The sequence below is a fragment of the Ovis canadensis genome, chromosome 7, assembly GCF_042477335.2.
Source record: "Ovis canadensis isolate MfBH-ARS-UI-01 breed Bighorn chromosome 7, ARS-UI_OviCan_v2, whole genome shotgun sequence".
Classification (NCBI taxonomy): domain Eukaryota; kingdom Metazoa; phylum Chordata; class Mammalia; order Artiodactyla; family Bovidae; genus Ovis; species Ovis canadensis.
In genome coordinates this window covers 86,902,547-86,929,659 of record NC_091251.1, presented here as the reverse complement: position 1 = coordinate 86,929,659, position 27,113 = coordinate 86,902,547, and the positions used below count along the sequence as shown (strand labels likewise).

The 27,113-nt window shown below is 37.6% G+C and overlaps 2 protein-coding genes across 5 annotated transcripts in view; one reads left to right on the top strand and one right to left on the bottom strand.

The window, feature by feature from the left end:
* The window catches only part of MTHFD1 (methylenetetrahydrofolate dehydrogenase, cyclohydrolase and formyltetrahydrofolate synthetase 1), a 64,173-nt gene extending 61,721 nt beyond the window's left edge, over positions 1-2,452 (bottom strand). The window contains exon 1 of one of the 3 annotated variants that reach the window (XR_011258304.1): positions 1,557-1,740. Coding sequence is in view for 1 of the 3 variants with exons in the window: in XM_069596770.1 (XP_069452871.1) it covers positions 1,557-1,597 (41 nt within the window). In the remaining 2 variants the exon portion in view is untranslated. Of the gene's footprint in view, positions 1-1,556 lie in introns of all 3 variants that reach the window. The other 2 variants (XM_069596771.1, XM_069596770.1) reach the window with 2 other exon arrangements.
* Positions 2,453-3,044: 592 nt separating this feature from the next.
* The window catches only part of LOC138443799 (coiled-coil domain-containing protein 170-like), a 37,761-nt gene continuing 13,692 nt past the window's right edge, over positions 3,045-27,113 (top strand). The window contains exons 1-5 of one of the 2 annotated variants that reach the window (XM_069596778.1): positions 3,045-3,798; positions 9,896-10,227; positions 16,258-16,278; positions 17,026-17,154; positions 24,642-24,898. In XM_069596778.1, coding sequence (XP_069452879.1) covers positions 10,090-10,227; positions 16,258-16,278; positions 17,026-17,154; positions 24,642-24,898 — 545 coding nt within the window. In that variant the 5' untranslated portion in view covers positions 3,045-3,798; positions 9,896-10,089. Of the gene's footprint in view, positions 3,799-9,893; positions 10,228-16,257; positions 16,279-17,025; positions 17,155-24,641; positions 24,899-27,113 lie in introns of those variants that run through there. The other variant, XM_069596776.1, reaches the window with a different exon arrangement.

The following is a 27,113-nucleotide window of genomic DNA, read 5'->3' as shown; positions in this document are numbered from 1 at the left end:
TTATTCTGTACCAGGAACAGTTCTAAATTCTCTTCAGTTAGAAACTAATTCAATTCTCTTAATAATTCAATGGCCTAGATATTATCTTTATTTTACACTTGAGAAAATTTTGGCACAGAGAGGTTAGCTAACTCACTTAATGCTAAAAAACTAGTAAGGAGTGAAAGGTTTCCAGGTGTTCTGGATACAGACAGAAATAAGATGATGCACATATCGGCCCTTATGGAGCTTACAAATATGTTTAATTTGCTCTCTACTCAAACCAAAACATATCCAGTGAGCACCTATTCTCAGTAGCCTGCCAAGAAGCAAATCTAAATCATCTCTTCAGTCTCTTTAAAATGAAGATTTCATCAAAAAAAGCCTCTGATTAAGGGAGTGGGTTTGAATATAAGCAACCAAACAAAAAAGATCAAGCACAAGCAACGCAATTTAGGAAATCACCTGCGGAAAAGAGCTCAAATGTTAAGTATTGTGATTTCTAATCTAGAAGTTCCGGGTTCCTCCTCACCACTGTGAGAGATTCACCATCATCTAAATTACATCTCACCTTCTTTGTTCACTTCTACCTTCCAGGAAACAATCATTATGGCCGAAGGTGGGTTTCACCACCAGTGACTCTATAGAGTCAAAACCTGTACACACAAAATTAGGGCTTCATGGGGCAATTATTGTTGCCAGCTGCAGCTGTTACCAAATAACTGGTAAAGTGCAAGGTCCCAAGAAAAACCTGCAGGTGGATCACAGAAAATATATCCTTCCCTCTTCTACTTTCATCTCTCCCCCTCACTCCACTCCGGTCAACTCTCAAAACAAAAAGCTGCCAGGTGTTACTCCCAGGGAATTAAGGCTGGCAATCATATCCACTAATTAAGCATCCAGATTTCCCCGTAGAGTAGAAATGGCAGAGGTCAAAAGGAGTGTAAAATATTGTCAGGACTCAAGAGCCAAAACCAGAAAGTAGCTCTAGGGTCAGGACACAGGAGATAGCTGTTAGAGGAGCATGAAATTGAGGGGGAAAGAAATGTTTATTAGATTTCACTCAGCAAATGATGATTCTGGTGTAGTAGGAAAAAGCTATGATTTTGGATGGAGACCCTCTGACACTAATCAGCCTGGTAATAAAGTCTTGCTACCTCATCAATATCAGTCTCCTCCCCTCCAAATTACGGCGGAAGGGGAGTAACTGGATTTCTGAGTGGGATGCTGCAGGCAACTCAAACTACTCTTCTAGCAGCTGCACTTCTGGGAGAATAGTTGTCGGGCTGAGGAACAGAACTTGTCCCAGAAGCACAGAAGCCAGCAGGAACGGCCACCAGGTACCCCATCTACAAACGCAGATCGTGTCCGGGGCGCCTTTTTTTGGTTGCAGAGACCCAGTCTTCAGGTGTGAGGGGTTCAAGACTAAATCCTCGCTACCCACTCCGCTGGCCTGACTCTTGCGCTACAAGTCTCCCTCCCGCAAAAAAAAAAAAAGTCCTTGGGAACCTGCACACCCTGCTTACAGTCCTCGCTTGCAAACCCAACACGCCCTAACAACAAGGACAGGTGCTTACGCGGAGACCACCTTCCCGTTCAGGATTTCCGCCGGCGCCATGACCTTTAAAAGTCCGCGGCTCACAATGGACACCAACAAAATCGAGGTTCGACTCTACTGCTGCGCGGGACAGCCCAACACACGTGCTTAGCGACCGCCCAGGCCGACACTTCTACTGCGGCTGCGCGCCCGCCTCCACACATAACGGATGAGAATGCGCGTGCGCAGTCCAGACTGACGGAGGCCCCATAGGCAAGCTTAGAGCTGAGGAGTAGAGGGTCTGAAGTGCCGCGGGAGTATGAGGGACGTCTGTGTAGACTGGCTGGAGGACATGATTGGCTGCTGGAAGGATTTTTTTTTTCCAGAATGCGCCATCGTGTGGGCGGGGATCCGGCTGAATTGGGAATCAGCCTAGAATCCAGACCTTAGGGGGCGGAGTCCAGGCACAGGCTAGCGGGAGACCAGTTTGGCGGGCGCGGGAGAGCGGCGCCGGCTGAGGGCGTGGAGTCTCTGCTGGAGGATTCTTACCGGGTTCCCGCGTAGGGAGCTTGGAGGCGCCGGGCTGGCTTGCAGCGGGTAGACGTGCGGAGTGTGGGGAGGCGTCCGGCGTTCTCGCACCCCCTTCCTCATTTCCCCCCCACCCCCACCCCGGCGTGGTCAGACTGGGGTCGCAGTCCCCACCCTTATACTGAATCGGAGGGTCTGGGTGGCGCCCCTGACTGCTTTTCAAATCTTCTCAGGCGAATCTGATGCTTGGCCACGGTTGAAGCCCAGCCCGCTGTTTCAGACCCGCGTAGCTGGAGCGCCGTGTTGGCTCCCGCAGGGTCCGGGTAACCCCAGGACAGCCGTTGCAGGGAGGGTGGTCAGCTTTGCAAGTCTAGGTTTTATCAAATGCCCCCACACAGATCTGGGGTTGGAGACAGGACATGGGCCTTGGAAAACTGGATAGCCTTGTGACCTCAAGGACGGACACTCCCTCTTGGAAGGCAACTGGGATGTTTGTAACAGATGCTAAAGTCCGCAAGTGCTGAAGTCCGTTGTAAAAAAACAGCGTAGTATTTACGTATAACCTAAGCGCATACTCTTGTGTAAATTACATCATCTGTAGATTACTGATACCGTGTAAATGCTATATAAATAGGTGCTGGCATGCTGCAAATTCAAATTTTGCCTTTGGGAACTTAATGGAACTTTTAAAATTTTTGACCAGGCTTGGCTGACTGAGCAAGTGGAACCCAAAGATACCAGAGGGCCAACTATATAATAACCTAAAAAATGACCTCTGAAGGCGTACTGTTACGTTATGTTCCATGTGAACAACAGAGATTAAGAGAAAAATATGTTGCCCGTAAATTACGGGTAGTGAAAGTTTGTTTTTATAATGCCAAATAAATATTGACTGCAACTGTCTGGTTTGCTGAGAAAGATGACATAAACCCCGAATTGCAGATTGAGAAATAGACTTTGAAGGATAACTTTTTCAAAACTGCATAGCTGTTGCTGGGATAGGGACCAAACCTGATTGTTTCAAATATGTTGCTTTTGCCACTCTAACAGCCTGGTTTTCAGCTATGATGTATCTGTGTGACCTGTACAATTCATTCACTGAGCGAATAGTTATTGAGTGGCTACTGCGTCAACAACAAAGAGACACTGCTCTAGGTGCTAGGGGTACCACGGTGAACCAATTAATCCCCCCACCCCCACTTCCCAGCTAATATTTTGGGAGTCAATGATCAATTAAAGAAATCTGTACTCTAATTTTAGATATTGAGACATACCATGTTTTACGAATAGGCAAGCTAAGAGGATAGGGAATGGTGGTGGGAGGCAGGAGAGTGCTGTCTTAGAAATGTGTTAAGAGGAAATTCCCTCTGGGGAATCTGAGGTGCAGAAACCTGAATGAAGAGAGGAAGCTACGGTATAAGAGAAAAAAGCAAGGATTTGGTTTGAGCAACTGAAAAAATGAAGTTCCATTACTGAGCTGAAATAAGTTTTTAGATGCATCTTAAATGTCTGATATTTATATAAATGAGATCTGCAATGTTTAAATCCATGAAATTGGAAGTGTGCCCAAGACAAGAATGAGTGTAGGTAGAGAGATGACTGAAGACTGATACCTAGGACACTTCAGTGTTTAGAATTCAAGGAGATATGAGGAGAAACCAGGAAGGAATACTGAAAAGAGTCCAGCATGTTATGAGGAAAACTTTGAGAGCATTCAGCCTTAGAAGACAAGAAAGTGTTTCACAGGAAAAGAGGTAACTAATTCTTCCAAATATATTGCAGATTGGTCAAATAAGATAAAGACCGAGAATGGATCATTTCACAGAGAATAAAAAGATAACATATTTTTATTCAAATGCTGTTAATGGCAGTTGCTTGAAAAAAGGTGGATCCTTTCTGCAGAAGTTCCATTTTTACAGAAATACTGAGCGTTATTTGAGAATATCTATCAAAACTTTAATGTGGGCCTTCTTTGATGTTGTAAGTCCACTTCTAGAAATTTATCCTAGAGTAATAAGTACATGTATACACAAAGATATATATATAAGAGTGTTCCTCACAGCATCAGTTTAAATAGTAAAAAGCATATCTCCATCAGGATGGATGAAGTTGTTAAACAATGGATATACAGCTATAGATGCTGTGTAAGATAGCTTTCACAAATTATTAAATCATCAAGGCAGGTTATCCAGTAAAATGTGTAATATGATTTCTATTAATATATTCAAAACAGACTGTCTCTGATTACATTATCAAAAATGACCCCTCACTTAGCTACTTGTTACTTTATCAAGATAGCCTATTTTATTCACAGCACTTATCACTATCTAAAATGATTTCATTTATTTATATAGTTGTTTGCTATCTTTTCTTTTTCCACCAGAATTTTAGCTTTATTAGAAATTTCCTGTCTTGTTCATGATTATGTTTCTGCTGCTTCGGGATGTAATTTTTAAAATCTAGTTTTAGAGGAAAAAAAGGATATTTCTAATTTTCCTGGTTTAGTTATTAACTCTTACTCTCATACTTATCAATACTACTTATTTTACCCCTACCTCATTTTTATTCACACTAGGATTACCTGTGTAGATTTTTTAAAATATTTATGCTTAGACTGCACTGTAGACCAATTAAGTCAGAACTTGGGGTAGTGTCAGAGGACCAGTATTTTTTGAAGTTGTCTTTGAGATTTTAATGGGTGGACAGGGCTGAGAGCCACTAGATTAGATGATATTTGAAGTATAATTGTAGTGATTCTAATATCAAGAATGCATAAGAGGGACATGCTTTCTTCGAATACCAGTTTTTCAAACAAATCATATTTTGCTTTTACTACATTCCATAGTAGATGGAATCATAATTTTTCTCCTCCTTTCAAAGTACTTCTTTCTTTATTAGGTGTAGGTGTTGACCTATTCCAAGAATTTCACAAAAGAAACACCCAAAATATGAATTTCACCTTTGCTGGAATGTTTACTTTTGGTGGGATCATTTTCCTAAGAGTTTGTTGAGTTCTCTCATGCTTGATGAAGCCACTTTATGTTTTCCACTTCATTAATTAGGAAAATAAAGACTAACAGGCCTTACTTTATCACTTTAGGAAGTCCCTTTGCTATTCCCTTGACCTCTGTGATGCGTTGACCTAGCAACAGCTCCTTTGATGTACAAACATTCTTTTGGCAAATAGTGCAGGGCAGCCCCTCATATTGAACAATTCAGATTTCTTCTGGGAACTGAACTTGGAATTGGAATTTTCTCTTGTGCCTGATACGGTAAACATTTATGGTTTTTACTTTCTACTAAATGAAGCATAGCATACTATATTTTTCTAATGTGAATATTGATAGATCTTATGAATGTTGTAAAAGAATTCAGTAGTTATGTACAGACCTAAAATCATAGAATAATTGTGTCATATGGCTGTATTTTATTTTTCACTTCAGACTTCCATTATATTTTTATTATATTTTTGGAAGAACAGTATTATCACTTATATGAGTTAACTTTGTATTTAAGAGTGGTGTTTTGTCTTTTTTTTTTTTTTTTCCTGTTGGGTTCTTTAGTTGTCCAAACTGTATTTTGGGGGCCTAGTATGTTCAAGCTGGTTTTAGAAAAAGGTAGAAGAACAAGAGATCAAATTGCCAACATCCCCTGGATTATGGAAAAAGCAAGAGAGTTCCAGAAAAACATCTATTTCTGCTTTATTGACTATGCCAAAGCCTTTGACTATGTGGATCACAATAAACTGTGGAAAATTCTTCAAGAGATGGGAATACCAGACTACGTGACCTGCCTCTTAAGAAATCTATATGAAGGTCAGGAAGCAACAGTTAGAACTGGACATGGAACAACAGACTGGTTGCAAATAGGAAAAGGAGTACGTCAAGTCTGTATATTGTCACCCTGCTTATTTAACTTTTACGCAGAGTACATCAAACGCTGGGCTGGAAGAAGCACAAGCTGGAATCAAGACTGCCGGGAGAAATATCAATAACCTCAGATATGCAGATGACACCACCCTTATGGCAGAAAGTGAAGAGGAACTAAAAAGCCTCTTGATGAAAGTGAAAGAGGAGAGTGAAAAAGTTGGCTTACAGCTCAACGTTCAGAAAACGAAGATCATGGCATCTGATCCTATCAGTTCATGGGAAATAGATGGGGAAACAGTGGAAACAGTGTCAGACTTTATTTTTTGGGGCTCCAAAATCACTGTAGATGGTGATTACAGCCATGAAATTAAAAGATGCTTACTCCTTGGAAGGAGGGTTATGACCAACCTCGATAGCATATTAAACAGCAGAGACATTACTTTGTCAACAAAGGTCCGTCTCATCAAGGCTATGGTTTTTCCAGTGGTCATGTATGGATGTGAGAGTTGGACTGTGAAGAAAGCTGAGCGCCAAAGAATTGATGCTTTTGAACTGTGGTGTTGGAGAAGACTCTTGAGAGTCCCTTGGACTGCAAGGAGATCCAACCAGTCCATTCTAAAGGAGATCAGTCCTGGGTGTTCATTGGAAGGATTGATGCTCAAACTCCAATACTTTGGCCACCTCATGCGAAGAGTTGACTCATTGGAAAAGACTCTGATGCTGGGAGGGATTGGGGGCAGGAGGAGAAGGGGATGACAGAGGATGAGACGGCTGGATGGCATCACCGACTAGATGGACGTGAGTTTGAGTGAACTCTGGGAGTTGGTGATGGACAGGGAGGCCTGGCGTGCTGCGATTCATGGGGTCGCAAAGAGTCGGACACGACTGAGCGACTGAACTGAGCTGAACTGAGTATGGAATGATAGAGATAAACCAGAAATAGATTCTGCTCGTAATGTATCTTTAATATAGTAGGAGAGATCAGATTTTTACCTCATACAATACTGAATGAGATAACAATCAAAGGAAATGAATAGATCATATGCTCTTAAGAATTAGAAAGAGAGAGATTATTCTCACCTAGCATAAATCAAGGAAGGAGATGGTACTTGAGATACTGTAAGATCAGTTCATGCTTCTGGGAATATATTTTGGCCCACACAGTAGCTTGTTTCTTAGAAGCAATATAAATGAAACTCGTAAGTTGTTTTTAAAAGAGCATAAGATTCACAAAATGGTAAAGAAATTAAAAAAATAGCAGAGGATAGGATTCTTAAGAAGACCTTCGTCTCCAGTATGATCCTTGTTCCAGGACTGAGGAGCAGTTTATTCTTCCTTTTCAATTCACCAAAACTTAAGTCAGTTCAGTTCAGTTCAGTCACTCAGACGTGTCCGACTCTTTGCGACACCGTGGACTGCAGCAAGCCAGGCCTCCCTATCCATCGCCAACTCCCAGAGTTTACTCAAACTCACATCCATTGAGTCGGTAATGCCATCCAGCCATCTCATCCTCTGTTGTCCCCTTCTCCTCCCACCTTCAGTCTTTCCCAGCATCAGGGTCTTTTCCAATGAGTCAGTTCTTTGCATCAGGTGGCTAAAGTACTGGAGTTTCAGCTTCAACATCAGTCCTTCCAAAGAATATTCAGGACTCAGTTCGTTTAGGATGGACTGGTTGGATCTTCTTGCAGTCCAAAGGACTCTCAAGAGTCTTCTCCAATGCCACAGTTCAAAAGCATCAATTCTCCAGCGCTCAGCTTTCTTTACAGTCCAACTCTCACGTCCATACATGACTACTGGAAAAACCATAGCTTTGACTAGATGGACCTTTGTTAGCAAAGGAATGTCTTTGCTTTTTAATCTGCTATCTAGGTTGGTCATAACTTTCCTTCCAAGGAGCAAGCATCTTTTAATTTCATGGCTGCAGTCACCATCTGCAGTGATTTTGGAGCCCCCAAAAATAAAGCCTGATACTGTTTCCCCATCTATTTGCCATGAAGTGATGAGCCAGATGCCATGATTTTAGTTTTCTGAATGTTGAGCTTTAAGCCAACCCTTTCACTCTCTTCTTTCACTTTCTTCAAGAGGCTCTTTAGTTCTTCTTCGCTTTCTGCCAAAAGGTTGGTGTCATCTGCATGTCTGAGGTTATTGATATTTCTCCCAGCAATTTTGATTCCAGCTTGTGTTTCCTCCAGCCCAGCGTTTCTCATGATGTACTGTGCATAGAAGTTAAATAAGCAGGGTGACAATATACAGCCTTGACGTACTCCTTTCCCTATTTGGAACCAGTCTGTTGTTCCATGTCCAGTTCTAACTGTTGCTTCCTGACCTGCATACAGATTCAAGAGGCAGGTCAGGTGGTCTGGTATTCCCATAGAAGAATTTTCCAGAGTTTGTTGTGGTCCACACAGTCAAAGGCTTTGACATATTCAATAAAGCAGAAGTAAATGTTTTTCTGGGACTCTCTTGCTTTTTCAATGATCCAATGGATGTTGGCAATTTGATCTCTGGTTCCTCTGTCTTTTCTAAATCCATCTTGAACATCTGGAAGTTCATGGTTCATATACTGTTGAAGCCTGGCTTGGAGAATTTTGAGCATTACTTTGCTAGCATGTGAGATGAGTGCAATTGTGCGATAGTTTGAGCATTCTTTGGCATTGCCTTTCTTGGGGACTGGAATGAAAACTGACCTTTTCCAGTCCTGTGGCCACTGCTGAGTTTTCCAAATTTGCTGGCATATTGAGTGTAGCACTTTCACAGCATCGTCTTTTAGAATTTGAAATAGTTCAACTGGAACTCCAGCACCTCCATTAGTTTTGTTCGTAGTGATGCTTCCTAAGGCCCACTTGACTTCACATTCCAGGATGTCTGGCTCTAGGTTGATGATCACACCATCATGATTATCTGGGTCTTGAAGGTCTTTTTTGTATAGTTCTGTGTATTCTTGCCACCTCTTCTTAATATCTTCTGCTTCTATTAGGTCTATACCATTTCTGTCCTTTATTGTGCCCATCTTTTCATGAAATGTTACCTTGGTATCTCTAATTTCCTTGAAGAAATCTCTAGACTTTCTAATTCTATTGTTTGCCTCCATTTCTTTGCACTGATCACTGAGGAAGGCATTCTTTAAGTCTATTCTTTGGTTTTTAGAAAAGGAATTGATACAGTAATGATTTTAAGTATCAAATAATTAAAATAAGGCAGAGACTAAAGTTTCATTAGAGATATTTGTTCTTTAATTATTGTCTTCAGTATTAATAAATCTAGAATAAAGTAATAGAGGCATTTCAAAATAGATTTCCAGGGTTAGTAAAGAAAACCAGGGCTTCATACTTTCAGCTCAATATTCTTCAGCTCACACCCTCCTGATATTTTTTGTTCTGTAACTGTTCCATTTTCTGGGAGATAGCACCAGCAAAGGAAACTCATACCCTATTTGCATGCAGCCCTTTCGGTGCACAGCTTCTAAATGCCGCATTTCCCCCACTAGAGTTCATTCTCTGATCTTAAAAAAGAAATCTCCATCTTATTGCTTAATAAAATATATGGATAATAATTTGAAGGGTGTCTTTCTTCTATTTCTCTTATTGAAAAGAAAGATAATATGTGAATTGAACCAGGTAGGGAAAATGGATTTAAGGCAGTATTGAGTTCTTAGGAAATTGAATTTATAAAATTTATAATGTGAGGTTACATTTTATGTTCCTCTGGGACAGAAAGAACACTATGAGCTATCACATGTTACATTGACTAATTTTGGATACTAGCTTTTGACTGAATCTTGAAGGATATAGTTATATTTCCTATAGATTCAGAAATTGAAGGAAATTCGCAAGTCATGTATCTAAAGATATGATTCACAAGTAGCATTTAAGTATGATATTATAACTGCACATGTGTATATCAGCAGGCTATTTTCAACCAGGTATAATTTAAGCACTGTTTTGATACTGCCTTTAGAAATTAGATCTGTCTTATTTCCAAGCTACAGGTTCAGCGGGCAGCTTCTTCTGAGGTCTGGCTAAACTGTAAGGATCTGACATGGAACCTTCGCAGAGACATTGTTGAGGACGCTGGCCAGACCTCAGCATCTTTTCCTGACCACTCTATGAAAACTCTTCTTGGAAGCACGTTGGTTCACCATTAGTAGATCTGGTTCATGCTTCTTTTATCTCCAGCATGTCAAGCCCTGTCCAGTTTTTAAACCACGCAAATCCAGGGAAGCTGGCTGCTGCCCAAAGCAAAGGGCCCCGCAAGGCTAAGCCATTGGAAGTCAAACATATATCAGCTTACACATCTCAGAAAAATAGCTCAGGGGTGAGTTGTACTCTGGCATTTATTTAATTTTTTCCGTTCTCAGGAGGAAGAGGTAAAACAGCCTCTTGCACAAGTGAGAGCTAGCAGAAAGGAAATTCAGTTCTGTTTGCCCCCTTGCCTGTGGAGCACCCTTCGAATGCATGACTCAAGACAGGAGTCAAAGATTTCATTTCCACTTCCTGACTTAACTCTAGAACAAGGAGCAATGAAATTTCTGAATCTAATGGAACCTCAAAGTGAATTTTACTTATTTTTTCCTTTTTGGTGATTCTGATATTTCACCAAGGCCAACAATCCCAAAACAATATAAAAAATAGACTATAAAGGGCCTCTGAGTTAATTTTATCCAAGCCTATCATTTTGCAGATTAGCAAACTGAACACTGGAAAGAGGCCACAGTGACTTAAGGGCAGAACTGGGTAGTCTGACTCTCATCACCTTTCTGTTGTCCCATATTACCCCCTTGATATACAGCCTTGTTTTATTAGGGCTGGAGCTGATGAGACTGTTTCTGGAAATTAAATACCCTGTTGGGTCAGATGATATTTTTAAAACCATTAGACAGATCCATTTATTCTTTAGCTTGTAACTCCTAGGAGATGAAGTCTGAGCTGTGGGGTAAGGGTGGGGGCTTAGGGGACTGGTTTATTTCCATCCCCTATTGTCTTTAAATGAGAATAATTAACCTAGTTTCTTCCCTAGGAAAGGAAATGTATTACATTAAAAGTAAATAAGTCAGCAGATGAATGGATAAAGAAAATGTGATACATGTATTCTTTAGAAGAATATTCTTCAGCCTTTTAAAAGAAAAAGGAAATCCTGCCATCTTCAACAACATAGATGAACCTGCAGGACATTATACTTAGTGAAATAAGCTGAACAAAGACTAATACTACATGATCTCACTTATGTAAAATCTAAAACAAACTTACAGAAACAGAGAGTGGAAGAGTGATTTCCTGAGGTGGTGGGAAGATGGAAATGAAGAGATGTTGGTCAAAGGGTACATTAGTTATGCAAGATAAATAAGTTCTGGAGATCTAATGTTCAGCAATGTGACTATAGTTAACAATACTGTATTGTATACTTGAAACTGCTAAGAGTTTAGATCTTAAATGTTCTCATGACCAAAAAAAAGAAAATGGTAACTGTGTGAGGTGATGGATATGTTAATTAGCTTGATTGTAAAGATTATTTCACAATGTATACAAATTTCAAAACATCACATATTTTATATATAATTTTAATTTTCAACTATACCTCTATGAAGATGGGAAAAGGAAGTAACTGATACAATGAAGAAGGACATTGTTCCACAACCTCTAACTCCTTTCAAGTGCATAAATGCTCATAAATCCCTCTAGAAATATAAAAAATTGTTTTACCATTTTCACAAATTTTAACACCATAAAATATATATTTAAATATTGGTACATTATGAAGTTTTTAATAATAAAATTGTCTTATTATCAACATGTCCTCATTTAACTCTGAACTTTATTTTAAATCAATTATAAAACAAAATGCTTGAGTTTGCAACAAGTAAGTTAAAAAATAGCATGTTTTCAAAAAAAAAATAGTATGTTTTCTTTGGGACTGTGTGTCTGTGTTAGTTGCTCAGTTGTGTGTAACTCTTTGCAGTCCCATGGACTGTAGCCTGCCATGCTCTTCTGTCCATGGGATTCTCCTAGCAAGGATACTGGAGTAGCATGCCATTTCCTACTCCAAGGGGATCTCCCAATCCAGGGATCAAACCCATCTCTTATATCTCCTTCATTGACAGGTGGAGGGAGATTCTTTATCACTAGTGCCACCTGGGAGTGAAGTGAAGTGAAGTCAAAGTCGCTCAGTTGTGTCCGACTGTTTGCGACCCCAGGGACTATACAGTCCATGGAGTTTTCCAGGCCAGAATACTGGAGTGTGTAGCCTTTTCCTTCTCCAGGGGATTTTCCCAACCCAGGGATCAAACTCAGGTCTCCCACATTGCAGGCAGGGTCTTTACCAGCTGAGCTGCGTAGGAAACCAGTGCCACCTGGGAAGCCCTATAGAAAAGTATAGAGACTAATACATTTCCCTCCAAATTTGCTTTAGTTGTTCTTTTAAGAAAATAAAACTTCACTGATAAAATTGAAGACCATTTTGTAACTTCTCATCCTCCAGTCTTGCGTTGCACGCATGCGTGCATGCTGAGTCACTTCAGTTGTGTCCAACTCTTTGCCACCCTATGGACTGTAGCATGCCAGGCTCCTCTGTCCATGGGATTCTCCAGGCAAGAATACTGGAGTGGGTTGCCATGCCCTTCTCCAAGGGATCTTCCCAACTCAGGGTTCGAACCTGGATCTCTTATGTCTTGTGCATTGGCAAGCGCGTTCTACACTAGTGCCACCTGGGAAGACCCTCTTGGGGGTGGGTAATATAAACAAACAGTAGAATCAGACATCAGGCAGTAAGAATCTTTGCCACTCTTAGCTCTAGTGCAGGTCCTGGGGCCTCTGCTGCTGAGCATTAGCCATCTTGGTAAGGGAAGTGAGTGGATCCAGGGTCTGGGGTGTTGAGAGATGAGGGTGTTAGGGTAGCTACTATTACAAGCCCATGTGAAAGTACTGCTGAACCATCCTGGACCTTTTTTTTTTTTTCCAGAGATAATTTCTGAAGTAAGTGTATAACCTTTGTGTCCATGTTTTTAATGTTTAGATATATGTGAATGCTTCTTATATTGTTTTGGCCATTTTAAAAATTACATTAATGATATTCTACTAAACCTAACTTTCTACCTTGCTATTTGCACTCAGTCTTTTTGTTGTTCAGTTGCTCAGTCATGTCCAACTCTTTGCGACCCTGTGGACTGTAGCACGCTAGGCTTCCCTGTCCTTCACCATCTCCCAGAGCTTGTTCAAACTCATGTCCATTGAGTCAGTGATGCCATCCAACCATCTTATCCTCTGCCGTCCTTTGACGTCCTTTTGTCCTGCCCTCAACCTTTCCCAGCTTCAGGGTCTTTTCCAGTGAGTTAGCTCTTTGCATCAGGTGACTAAAGTATTGGAGCTTCAGCTTGCATCAGTCCTTCCAGTGAATATTCAGGGTTGATTTCCTTTAGGGTGGACTGGTTGGATCTTCTTGCAGTCCAAGGGACTCTCAAGAGTCTTCTGCAACACCACAGTTCAAAAGCATCAATTCTTTGGTGCTCAGCCTTATATGGGTGTTTTCTGTTGGTTAGTTTTTTAGTAGTCTTTTTTTGTTTTATTTAATGGACTTTTAAAAAAAGTTGGAGTATAGCTGCTTTATAATGCTGTGTTAGTTTCTTTGTATAATGAAGTCAATCAGCTATACATATTCGTATATCCCCTCTGTCTTGGACCTTGCTCTCACCTTCTGCTCCTGCCATCCTATTCATCTAAGTGACCACATGGAGCACCCAAGCTTAGCTCACTGTGCTATACAGCAGGTTCCCACTAGCTATCTACTTTATACTTGGCTGTGCACATATATCAATCCCAGTCTCTCAATTCATCCCCTGCCCTGCCTGTGTCCATGCATCTATCTTCTACGTCTGTGTCTATTCCTGCCCTGAAAATAGATTTATGTTTTTGAGAGTAGTATTTTTTTATTCATATAAATTTAGGCTGCGCATGATAATTCCTGCATAGAATTCCATTACAAATTAATATATCAATTTTTATACATTTTAATTTTTTATTGTATAAGCAAGCTTCAGCAAGCTTCATATACAGCATCCCTCCCTGTTCATTTCTTCTAAACTATGAAATGAGAAAAGAATTTGAAAGAACTTGTTTATGAAAATTAATTACAGGTTTAATATTTCTTATTTTTATAAATTAAAAGTCTAATGGAACATAATGGTTACTGTTTTTTCTTTTTATTATTGGTGTTTGAAATCTTAGCAATATTGTGATGTGTTAAGAATTTAGCACATTTTAATCAATTTGCTCTTTTGTTTTATATCTCAGGTACATTGTCAAGTTAATCATGCTTAGTTCGTGGTACAATATCATTTTTCTGTACAGGGCTCCTCTTGCTTTACTTTTTCACCATCTCCATTTCTGTCTCATCTAATATATTTGATGTATGTCTTTGGATATATATATGCATCTTTTAAAAATATGTAGTTTTGTTTTGTGGATGGATTTTTTTTAAATATACATAGGAAAGAACTATAAAATGTATATGCACAGGTTAGGTAATAAAACAAATACCTATAAACCCACCACGCAATATCTTAAAACACTCCAATACCTTAGAAGCTTCCTCTTTGCCCCTTACTAACTGAATCCCTTTATTCCTACCTACACTTAAAAATAGTGGGTATTTTGAGTTTTGTGTCAATCATTCTCTTGCTTTTCTTCCTAGTTTTAGCACTTACATAAGAATCCCTAATAAATATTAATTTTATGTTTAAAAGTTTACTTACTGTAATTATACTATTTTTGTCTTTTTGTTACTTCTTTCACTTCATGAGATTTATGTCACTTTGTGTGCATTCAGTAATGATTCTATTGTATGAATATACCATGAATTACCCATTAAACTCTTACTTGAAATGTGGGTTGTTTTCAGTTTTTGCTTTTTCAAGTAACACTGGTAATCTTTGCTTTTAACTGGAAAGTTTAGTCCGTTTACATTTATTGATATTATTGATTATTTGGGTGTCTTTCTATTAGCATATGTATTATTTTGTTTCCTTTTCTCTCCTTCTATCATACACAAAACTGTTTTTGTTTTGTTGTATTGCATTTATTTCTTTTTTTCTCATTATATTTTTTTTCTTCTACAAGTTTAGGAGTTATATGCTGTATGACTATTGTTTTAATAGTATATTAGTTATTTTTAAATATATACTCAGCAAAGTTAACAGAAGTTTTTATGGTTACTCTTGAGAAATCTGAATTTTTCATTATAATGCTTTAAGCTGTTTTTCTCCTCTCAGTCTATATGCTTTTATTTTGTCCTGCACTGGTTCTATTCTTTATTTTCAACCCCATAAATCACAGTTTTAAAATTAATGTTTATGTAATTATGGCCACACAATATTTACTGTTATTTTTTATTCACTTTTCTCTCTTGTATCTCAGACTTTGTGAGTTCATTTTCTCTCTTTGAAATTCTCTTAAGTAAGGGCCTGTTGGTGGTAAATTCAATTTTTGTTTGTCTAAAATGTGTTTATTTTACTCTTAATCTTGGAACATAATTTAAGTAGAAATTCTGGTTGGCGCTTACTTTATATCTTTGATTTGAACAAGTAGTCCTATCTTAGCCACTACTTTGAAATTTGAAAGTGTGCTTTTGGCTAACCAAGCCATATATGAATTAGAGGGAATTTTAAGATGCAGCCCAGTTGCAGGGATGTGAAAATCTGTGCCGCTTATACTCAGTGAAAGATGATATATTTTTCTTAGTACATTACAGATATCATTTTGCTGTTTCTCAGCTTCTGTTGCTATTGAGAAGTTGCTCACCTGTCTAATTGCTATTTCTTTGTAATTATGTCCTTTCTATTATCTGCTTTTTAGATCCCTTTGATGTTCTGTAGTTTCATTATGAGTGTGTTAAAGAAATTTTTTTGATTTACTTTTGTTGGGACTTGCTGGACCACTTAGATTAGTATCTTTCAACAATTCTGTAAAATTATCAAAGCATTATTTCTTCAAATATTGCCTCTTCATCATTCTATAGAATATAGCCTTCTTGGACTCCAAACAGACATATGATAGACCTTTTCATTTTAATCTCTCTGCCTTAAACTCTCTTTCACCATTTATTTGTTCCTGTATGCTCAAAAGTTTCCTTCATATTTGAGTTCACTTGTTCCTCAGCTGTGTCTAATCTGCTTTTTAATGTGGTCATTTAGTTTTCAAATTAAAGTTATTATATTTTTTATTTCAAAAGTTGTTTTTCCAAAATGTTTTCCAATGTTAATTTTTTGTGGTATCTTGTGACTTAGTCATATTTTCAAAAGTTCTCTTTATTTTTTAAAAACATTTAAATATAGTCATTTTGTATTCTCTTTTGCAGATCTGCATTCCTAGTATCTTGGTAAGAATAAAATTTTAAAACCTGATAACTTTAGAAAAATGCATTTTGTTCCTTTAATACAATAAGTACCATGTGATACATTTATATACTTCTTAGGGATTTAGATTAATATATTTTACTTGGTTTCATTTGAATCATATAAACTTTGTTCTTAACCAGTTATGCTAATTAAATTTAGAACATTATATATACTCTTTTGGTAAGAGGAGGAGATAATGTAATACAGATAAATCTCCCTAATTTTTACTCTCAGTAAAGTATGAAAGAAACACAAAATTGATGTTGATTTACTGAAATCAGATTAAAAAAATAAATTTGTATAAGATATAAGCATAGGAATTTACTTATAATAAAAATAAAACAAATACTGGTAAATCTTTCACCAGTGACCTTATAATAGTTTAAGGCTCTGTAAAGGCTTTATTAGGTGTGAATTAAAATTTTCTGACATTTTGTGTGTGTTTTCTTTCCTATACTTCAGAAATTATGTTTATTAGACGTGCTGCATTTACTCATGGCAGGTATTATAAGTTGTTAAGAATTTTTAGAGAAATGTAAGGTAGACTTTTAGGTTAACATGTTACTTGCCACTTTTTGAGACCTATTTCATTTGTTAGGATACCACCTCAAAATGAATATTTTAAAGTTGTATTTTAGAGTTACTTATTTGAGTTTGTGAGCTAAGACAGTGCAGTTTTTATTATAGGGTACATGTTTAGCTGATTAATTTGAAATTTCTTTTTGTAGGCTTGTCTTAATCCACCTCTTGAAGTGGTTCCCACCAGGAACCCAGTCAAGTGCAACAAAAGGGCAGCTGATTCAGTCCATCCTGACCTTGCTGGTTTGTTGGTGAAAAACAAGAATCTTTTAGCTGAGGTATATGGATTACTTGAAAATAAAACACCATGGGACATTATATCCTCTGTAGGGAGCGAAACATTCTGATAAAAGTCTCCAAGTATTATCTAAACTCAGTTTTGCTTTTTCCCCCTCAGTACTGAGGGGCACTAATGTAGATCCAAATCTATCTTTTGCCCGAGAAATCCCTTTGGAGATGTTACATATTGCTGCGTTTGAGTGACTACTGAATGACATAGGAACTGCCATGCTCAAAATGTACAGAATAATAACCTGCGTGTGCATGCTCAGTTGTGTCCAACTCTTTGTGACTCCAGGGGCTGTAGACCACTAGGCTTCTCTGTCCACGGAATTTCCTAGACAAGAATACTGGAGTGGGGTGCCATTTTCTACTCCAGGGGATCTTCCCAACTCAGGGATTGAACCTGTGTCTCTTATGTCTCCTGAACTGGCAGGTAGATTCTTTACCACTGTGCCACCTGGGAAGATAATAGTTACATGTATTAAGCATTTTTTTTTGATGGAAAGGATGAGTTCTCACTTTCAGTAAAGTGCAAAATGGCAAATATCTACTAATCTTATTAAATATTTGATGAAACATCTGAGTAGTATCAACAGATGGAAAAGAAACCACATTTATAAGAAGTACCTTGACTTTGATACATTTGATACCCTGCAATGAACTAAAGGATACTTAGGAATTTTTTAGCTGAACTCTAGTACCCTAAAATATTTGTTGCAAGAGATTGGTAATCAAGATTGGAATCCCAAGGCCGTTGTCGATGTTAAAGGTAACGTAATGTGGCTGCGAGTCTGTATTGCCACTATGGTTACCTTTAAGTAAAATGTTCTGAGTGCTGATAATGTGGGACATTGAATAATGCCTTTTGAATAAGTAGCTATCTGTTGTTTCTATATTGGTTTGCTTGGGTTGCCATAATAAAGTGCCATGGACTGGTTGGCTTAGTTAACAAAATTTACTTTTGCATAATTCTGGAGGCGAGAAGTCCAATATAAAGTGTCAACAGGGCTAGTTTCTTTCTTTTTAATGTTTCCCCCAGCTTTATTGCCATATAACTGACATAACATTGTGTAAATTTAAGATGTACAGTATGGTGATTTGATGTACATATGTGTTGTGAAATGATTACCCCCAAAAGTTTGGTTAATAACATCCATCACCTCGCATAATTACTTTTTTTTTCATGGTGAGATGGTTAGTTTCTTCTGAGCCCTCTCTCCTGGGCTTGTAGATGGTCATCTGTTTTCTGTGTCCTAACTTGGTCATTATGTCCAGGGGTTCATGTCTATGTCTAACTCATAAAAAACCTTTAAACAGATTTAAAGAAAATATGTAAGTTATTCATATAGAATGAACTCTATTCATATAGAATTTCCAAGTACTTCTTAGAAACAATGTTTTACATGCTCACAAAGCATTTGGTACCTATACTTAGTTTTTGTTTGTCAAAGGTTCCACAAGGTCTACAAAGTTTCTAAAAGGTTCTACAAGGCCTCATTGTGAATTAATTTTAGAGACATATACATGAAAAAGTATTTCATAGCTCATATTGGCATTTTCTAAATTTAATAAAAATCAGTGACAATTTAACTCCAAGCTTTTTTTTTTTATATATATATAAAAAGAACAATTCCCTGGTGGTCCGGAGGTTAGTACTCTGTACTCTCCTGCCAAGGGTCTGAGTTCAGTCCCTGGTCAGGGAACTAAAATACTACAAGCTGTACAGCCAAAAGAAAAAGAAAAAAAAATAACCAAACTTCAAAACATAAAATAAATAAAATAAAAAACAAAATTTAAAAAGTATATTGATTGGAATACCTTCAGCTAGAGTCACCTTTCCCTTTCCCAATAACCTATTATTTAATTTTATAGTAACACAATTGTCTTGATGAGACAATGTTTCTATTCATGCATATATCTAAGTCTTTCTGTTCTAATTATCTCTTTGTGGGACATACAAAAATAATTACCATGTGTTTCTGTCCAATAATGGAGAAACAGGTGCAAAAAGCTATATTTAGAAAAAGGCAGATACAGAAGGGATAAATATTAAAGAATTCAGTTGGTGATAGGATTGTCTAGTTTAGGGAATACGATATTGAGCTAAAACTCTTTGCATAGTGCTAGGTAGGCTGCTGTAATAATAAAAGTTATTATCACCACTGGTGATCCAGTGGTTAGAACTTGGCACTTCCACTGCAGGAGGCCTGGGTTAGATCCCTGGTCTTGGAACTAATATCCCAAGAGCAGTGAGGCTCATCCAAGGAAAAAAAAAAAGGTCTAACAATTTGTTGACTGATAATATGTATGATAAGGCCTACTGTCTTAAATTTAAGATAAAATTAATGTGTTTTGCCAGTATTTTTAATTTGATTTTCAAGGAAACTTCGATTTGTGAGGGCAATATGACTGTTTTTTGCAAATAATTTTCTTCCCTTAGTTTAGTAACAAGGCAAATAATATAAACCTGGTAAATGCACCAGTTCTGGAGGGGGTGAATGGAGGCGATATAAATTTTGCAGCTAAAAAAAAAATCATGAGAACCAGTTATTATTAATTTTAGTTGAATCGCAAAACCAATACAATATTGTAAAGTAATTAGCCTCCAATTAAAATAAATAACTTTATAAAAAAAATAAAACTAAAAAAATAAGCTAGTAAACTAATAAATAGCATTTTAAAATATTGAAGAAAAAATAATTTTGGTTGAACTTTTTATTGAGATAATTATAGATTCATTTGCAGTTTTAAGAAATAATACAGAGATATTCTTTGTAAACTTTGCACAGTTTCTCCCAAATTTTACAAAACTGTAAATGTAACAGCCTAAATATTGACATTGATGCAATACAATCCACCAGTATTATTCAGGTTTCCTCAGTTTTACTTGTACTTATTTGTGGGTATTATGTTCTAAACAGTCAGTCAAAACACTGAACAAGTAGTTTTAACAGCACAAAGATCCTTCCCATTGCCATTTGATATGCACATCCACTTCCTTCCCATCCCAACTCCTGGCAACCACTAATCTCTTCATTTCTAAAATGCCGTCATTTCAAAAATGTTATATACTGGAAAAAAAAAGTTATATACTGAAAAGCTAAACATATTACCATGTGACTCAACAGTCACACTCCTAGGTAGAAACACAAGAGAATTAGAAATATATTCACATAAAAACTTGCAAATGAATGTTCATTTTAGCATTTTCTGTAAAACCAAAAAGTAGACATAATACAAATATCCATTGATGAGTAAATACCCAAATGTGGTATATCCATGCAGTAGAATATTATTTAGCCATGAAAAGGAATGAAGTACTAACTGATGCTCCAACATAGATGAACCTTGAAAACACTATGCTAAGTGAAAACACGCCAGTCACAAGAGACAGCATATTATGTGATTCCCTTTGTATAAAATGTCCAGAATAGGCAAATCCATAGAAACAGAGAACAGATTAGTGATTGCCAAGGGCTGGGTTGGAGGTAACTACTAGTGGGTATGGGATTTCTTTAAGGGATAATGAAAATGTTCTGGAATTAGATCACGATGATGGTTGCACAACTGTGAATATACTAAAAACTGAATTGTATACTAAAAGGGTGAATTTTAGTGTGTGGATTATATCTCAATTTAAAAAGTATAAAAAAAGAAGTTCAATATGGCTACACAATTCTATGAATATACCAAAAACCAGTCAGCTGTGTACTTTAAATGAATAAATCTATGAATTATATGCCAATAAAGCTGTTTTTTAAATGTTTTACAAATAGAATCATGCATATACAACCTTTTTAGATTGTCTTGTTTCACTTGGCGTAATTTCCTGGAGATTTGTTCAAGCTGTTATATCAATAGTTTGGTCCTTTTTATTGTTGAGATTGTGGTATGTATATACCACAGTTTGCTTAACCATTCACTTGTTGACAAATACCTGGATAACTTCTGGTTTTTTAGCTATCAAAAGTAAAGTTGCTATGAACATTCATGCACAGATTTTTGTGTGAACATAATTTTTCATTTCTCTTGGATAAGTGCCCCAAAATATAATAGCTGGGTCATATGGTATTTGCATATTTAGTTTTATAAGACACTGCCAAACGATTTTCCAGAGTATCTGGATCATTCTATCTTTCCACCAGCAACATATGAGTGATCCAGTTTCTTTGCATCCTCACCAGGACCTGGGGTTGTCCCTGTTCTGTATTTTATATATTTTAATCTTAATACGTGGGGAGTGTTATCGCACTGTGGCTTTAATTTGCATATCCTTAATGGCTGGTGATGGTGAATCTATTTTTATGTGCTTATTTGCCATCCATATGTTGCTGGCGGGAAGATAGAATGGTCCAGATACTCTGGAAAATGGTTTGGCAGTGTCTTATAAAACTAAATATGCAAATACCATATGACCCAGCTTCCCTGGTGGCTCAGAGATTCAAGTGTCTGCCTGCAATGTGGGAGACCTGGGTTCAATCCCTGGGTTGGGAAGATCCCCTGGAGAAGGAAATGGCAACCCACTCCAGTATTCTTGCCTGGAGAATCCCATGGACGGAGGTCGAGCCTGGTGGGCTACAGTCCACGGGGTCGCAAACAGTCAGACACAACTGAGCGACTTCACTTTCACTTTCACTTGCCATCCATATATCCTTTCTGGTAAAATTTCTGTTCAAGTCTTTTGCCCATTTTAAAAATTAGATTGTTTTCTGAGAATTTAGAGTTCTCTATATTAATATATTCTAGATATAAATCCTTTGTTGACAGTTTTTATCCACAAGCTGTATCTGAGTTTTGGGGCACCTAAATTTAGTTAAGTTCTGAATATATTTCAGGTTTCATTATGTCCAAATCCAACATCAAACTATTAAAAAATTTGGGTTCTTTAACATAAATGATAACAGGCAGACCTCTTTTATTGTGTTCCACTTTATTTCACCTCACAGATTCTGTGTTTTTTATAAATCGGAGGTCTCTGGCAACCTTGCATTGAGCAGGCCTGTCGGAGTTCTTTTCCTACCAACATCTCCTCACTTTGTGCCTCTGTGTCACATTTTGGTAACTCTTGCAATATTTCAGACTTTTTCATTGTTATATTTGTTGTGGTGATCTATGATCAGTGATTTTTTATGTTACTATTATAATTGTTTGGGGGCACCATGAAGTGTACCCATATAAGATAGTGAGCTTAGTTGGTAAACATTGGGAGTTTTGACTGCTCCATTTACCTGCCATTCCCCATCTCTCTTTCCTCTCCTCTGACCTCCCTATTCCCTGAGACACAACAATATTAAAATTAGGCCAATTTATAACCTTACAATGACATGTAAGTGTTAAAGTGGAAGGAAGAGTTGCACATTTCTCACTTTAAATCACAAGCTATGGGTGGGAGGTAGGAGGGCGTTCAGGATTGGGAACTCATGTACACCCATGGCGAATTCATGTCAATGTATGGCAAAACCAATACAGTATTGTAAAGTAAAAATAAAAATTAAAAAAAAAAATGGAGAGCTAGAAATGATTAAACTCAGTGAGGAGAGGAAGTCATAACCCGAGACAGGTTGAAAGCTAGGCCTCTTGCCCCAAACTGTCAGCTTAGCTGTGAATGCAAAGGAAGAGTTCTTGAAAGAAATTTAAAGTGCTATTCCGGTGAACACACAAACGATAAGAAAGTGAAACAACTTTATTGCTGATATGGATAAAGTCCTTGTGATATGGAGAGAGATCAAACCAGCCCCAGCATTTCCTGAAGCCAGAGCCTAATCCAGAGCAAGGCCCCAACTCTTTTCAGTTCTAGGAAGGCTGAGAGAAGTAAGGAAGCTACAGAAGAAAAGTTTAAAGCTAGCAGACGTTGGTCCACAAGGTTTAAGGAAAAAGCTGTTTCCATTACATAAAAGTACAAGGTGAGGCAGCAAGTGCTGACATAGTAGCTGCAATAATATCCAGATGATCTGGCCAAGGTCAAGATGAAGGTGGCCACACTAAACAACAAATTTTCAATGTAGACAAAACAGCCTCTTGTTGGAAGAAGATGCCATCTAGGGCTTTCCTAGCTAGAGAGGAGAAGTCAGTGCCTGGCTTCAAAGCTTCAAAGGACAGACTGACTCTCTCTTAGAGGCTAATGCAGCTGGTGAGTTTCATTTAAGGCCAATGATCAATCCCAGTCTTAGAACCCTTGAGAATTATTCTAAATCTGCTTTGCTTGTGCTCTGTATACTGAACAACAAAGCCTGGATGACAGCACATTTGTTTACAACATGGGGTAACTGAGTATTTTAAACCTGCTGTTGGGTTTTACTGTTGAGAGAAAAAAAGAGTCATTTCAAAATATTATTGCTCTTGATCACCCAAGAGCTCTGAGGGAGATGTGCAATGAGGTTAAATTTGTTTTCATGCCTGCTAATACAATCTCCATGGATCAGTGGTCTGCCGTATCTCTGAGGTATGCCTGTAATGCAAGAGTGGTGTTTTTGTTTTCTTTTGTAATTCATAAAGTCATGACTTTTTAATCAAAATATTCCTCAATCACAGTTTTTCATTATACAGGCTGTAATTTTTTCAGACTTTCCTGAATATTCCACATGTATCAAACTATCTTTAAAAATTTTTTATTATAGGTAATTTACAATGTTGGGTTAATTTCAGGTATACAGCAAAGTGGATTAGTTATACATGTATCTACTCTTTTTTAGATTATTTTCCTGTATAGATCATTGTAGAATATTGATTAGAGGTCCCTGTGCTATATAGTAGGTCCTTATTATCTATTTGGTATATGAAAGTGAAGTCGCTCAGTCGTGTCCGACTCTTTGTGACCCTGTGGACTGTAGCCCACCATTCTCCTCTGTCCATAGGATTTTCCCAGCAAGAGTACTGGAGTGGGTTGCCATTCCCTTCTCCAGAGGATCTTCCTGACCCAGGGACTGAACCCAGGTCTCCCGCATTGTAAGCAAGACGCTTTACCGTCTGAGCCACTAGGAAAGTCCTATTTTCTATATAGTAGTGTGTATATGTCAAATTCAGTCTCCTAATTTATCCCTCTCCTCCTTACCCCTTGGGAACCATAAGTTTAATGCTGATGAGAATAAAATTACATATTCCAAACCCTTTGTGTCAATTTGATATGATTTTTTAATTAATTTATTTTTGCCGGTGCTGGGTTTTTTGTTGCTGCACATAGGCTTTCTCTAGTTGTGGCTCGCAGGCTTTTTTGCCTCACAGCATTTTAGGGATCTTCTCAGACCAAGAATTAAACCCATGTCCCCTGCATTGCAAGACAGATTCTTGACCACTAGACCACCAGGGAAGCCCTGATAAGATTTTTAAAGTGTATTTAACATTGGAATCTACTGTTAGGAGATTCAAAAATTCTCATTTTATTGTATAATGTATAATTTAAATGTTCATAATGATTTAAAATCATGGATTTTCTAAAACCAAAATTATAAATGACTTTAAAATAACACTTTCCTCTTCTCATTAGCTAAGAAATCTTCGAAACAAACTTTTCATAAAAGAAACTTCATTGCAAGAGATGAAGAGTGAGCTAGAAACTTACAAAGAAAATAATGTGCAACAGTCTTTCCAGATAATGTCCCTGAAAGACGACATCAAGGACTTAGAGGAACTTATTGCTTCCCTAACCAGAATTAAATCTTTGAAAAACACCAGTATTCAGAGTCTTGAAAGAGGCAACTGGGATCTAACTGAAAGAATTACAGAACTAGAAAATCTTCTAAGGTAGGAAATTTTCTAGCTTGTTTTCAAAAATGTCATTCATTTTTCATAAGCTTGCCAATATTATATGAACTTCATATTCCTGACTGATCACAGAATGTAAATCTAACAAAATTTAACATGCCTAACTCAAAATTAAATTTTCAATTGAGATATAATTTCCATTCCATTAAAATTCACCCTTTTGCAGCATACTAGTAGTTTTTAGTATATTCACAAGGTTGTACAAACATCACCACGCTCTAATTCTAGAACGCTTTCATCAACCTCTAAAAAAATCCATGTCTACTAGTAGTTACTCCCCAATCCACTCTCTCCAGTTTCTGACAACCAGCAGTCTACTGTCATTCTCTATGGGCTTGCCTTTTCTGGACATTTCATATAAATGAAATGTTACAATGTATGGCCTCTGTGTCTAACTTCTTTAAATTAGCACAGTGTTTTCAAGATACATCAATGTTTAGCCTGAATCAGTACTTAATTTTTTTATGGCTGAATAATATTCCGTTATAAGGTTATATCACATTTAGTTTGTCCATTCATCAGTTGATGAACATTAGGTTGTTTCCTTTGCAAGTTCAGTTCAGTTCAGTCATTCAGTCGTGTCCGACTCTTAGCGACCCCATGAATCGCAGCACGCCAGGCCTCCTTGTCCATCACCAAATCCTGGAGTTCACTCAGGCTCACGTCCATTGAGTCAGTGATGCCATCCAGCCATCTCATCCTCTGTTGTCCCCTTCTCCTCCTGCCCCCAATCCCTCCCAGCATCAGAGTCTTTTCCAATGAGTCAACTTTTCGCATGAGGTGGCCAAAGTACTGAAGTTTCAGCTTTAGCATCATTCCTTCCAAAGAAATCCCAGGGCTGATCTCCTTCAGAATGGATTTGCAAGGGACTTTATGAATGTGCTGCTATGTACATTGTTGTGTGAACTCTTATATGACTGTAAGTTTTGTTTCTCTTAGTTAAACGCCTTAGAAGTAGAATTTCTGGGTTGTAAAGTACTCGATGGAAGTGAGTTTGAGTGAACTCCGGGAGTTGGTGATGGACAGGGAGGCCTGGCGTGCTGCAATTCATGGGGTCTCAAAGAGTCAGACACGACTGAGTGACTGAACTGAACTTAACTGAACTGAACTGAAAGTAACTCTATGTTTAACTTTTTGATGTTACTTCTGAGTGACTTCCAGGCTGTTTTCTAAAAAGTTTTGATGAAGCTTAAACCTTTTTTTTCTTTTGTCATTTTGTGTCTTTGGTGTTATAGCAATGAAACCTAATCTAGTATCTCAAAGATTTACACAAATGTTTTAATAGTTACTGTTTTAATACTTGAAAATTTATCTTTGATCCATTTTGACTAATTTATCTATTCATTCATTTTTGGCTGGCTGGTTCTTCATTGCTGTGTGCTGGCTTACTCTAACTGCGGTGAGCAGAGATCACTCTCTAGTTGCGATGTGTGGGCTTCTCATTGTGGTGGCTTTTCTTGTTGTTGTAGGTGTGTGGGCATCAGTAGTTGTGGTTTATGGGCTTGATTGTTGTGCCACGCAGGCTTAGTTGCCCCATGGCAAATGGAATCTTCTCAGACCAGAGGTCGAACCCGTGTCCCCTGAATTGGCAGGTGGATTCTTAACCACTGGATCACCAGGGAGGTCCCCACCACTTTCTTTTAGATTAATCAAGTTTTTATTACTATTTTTCTCCTGTGTTATGTTTAAATATCTTTTAAATTATCATTAACTTTGTACCTTAGACCTTGTGATTACAATGAAAGTCTAGATTAGTGCTGTCATGTTATCTGAAAATAGAAATCTTATAACAATGTAACTCTACTTACCCATCTTATGCTCCTGTACTATTGTTATGATACATTTTACTTTTCCAAATGTTATAAATCTCATAAGATATTAACTTTCAGTATTAATTTGTATTGACCCACACACTCACTCCTGGTGCTCTTCACTCCTTTCTACAGCTCTGTGTAGCCACCAGGGATCATTTTCCTTTATCCTGTAAAATTGCCTGTAGTTTTTCTGCAATTTAATGCAGTTCTAAGGATGAATTTTTCCATTTTTCCTTCTGAAAGGGTTTTGTTTGCTTTTTTTTTTTAACTGAGTATAGAACTCTAGGTTGCCAGTATTTTTTTTCTGCACTCTAAAGTGTTCTTCAGTTATCTTCTGACTTACAGTTTCTCTTTGAAAAGCCAGTGTTCAGTCTTATAGC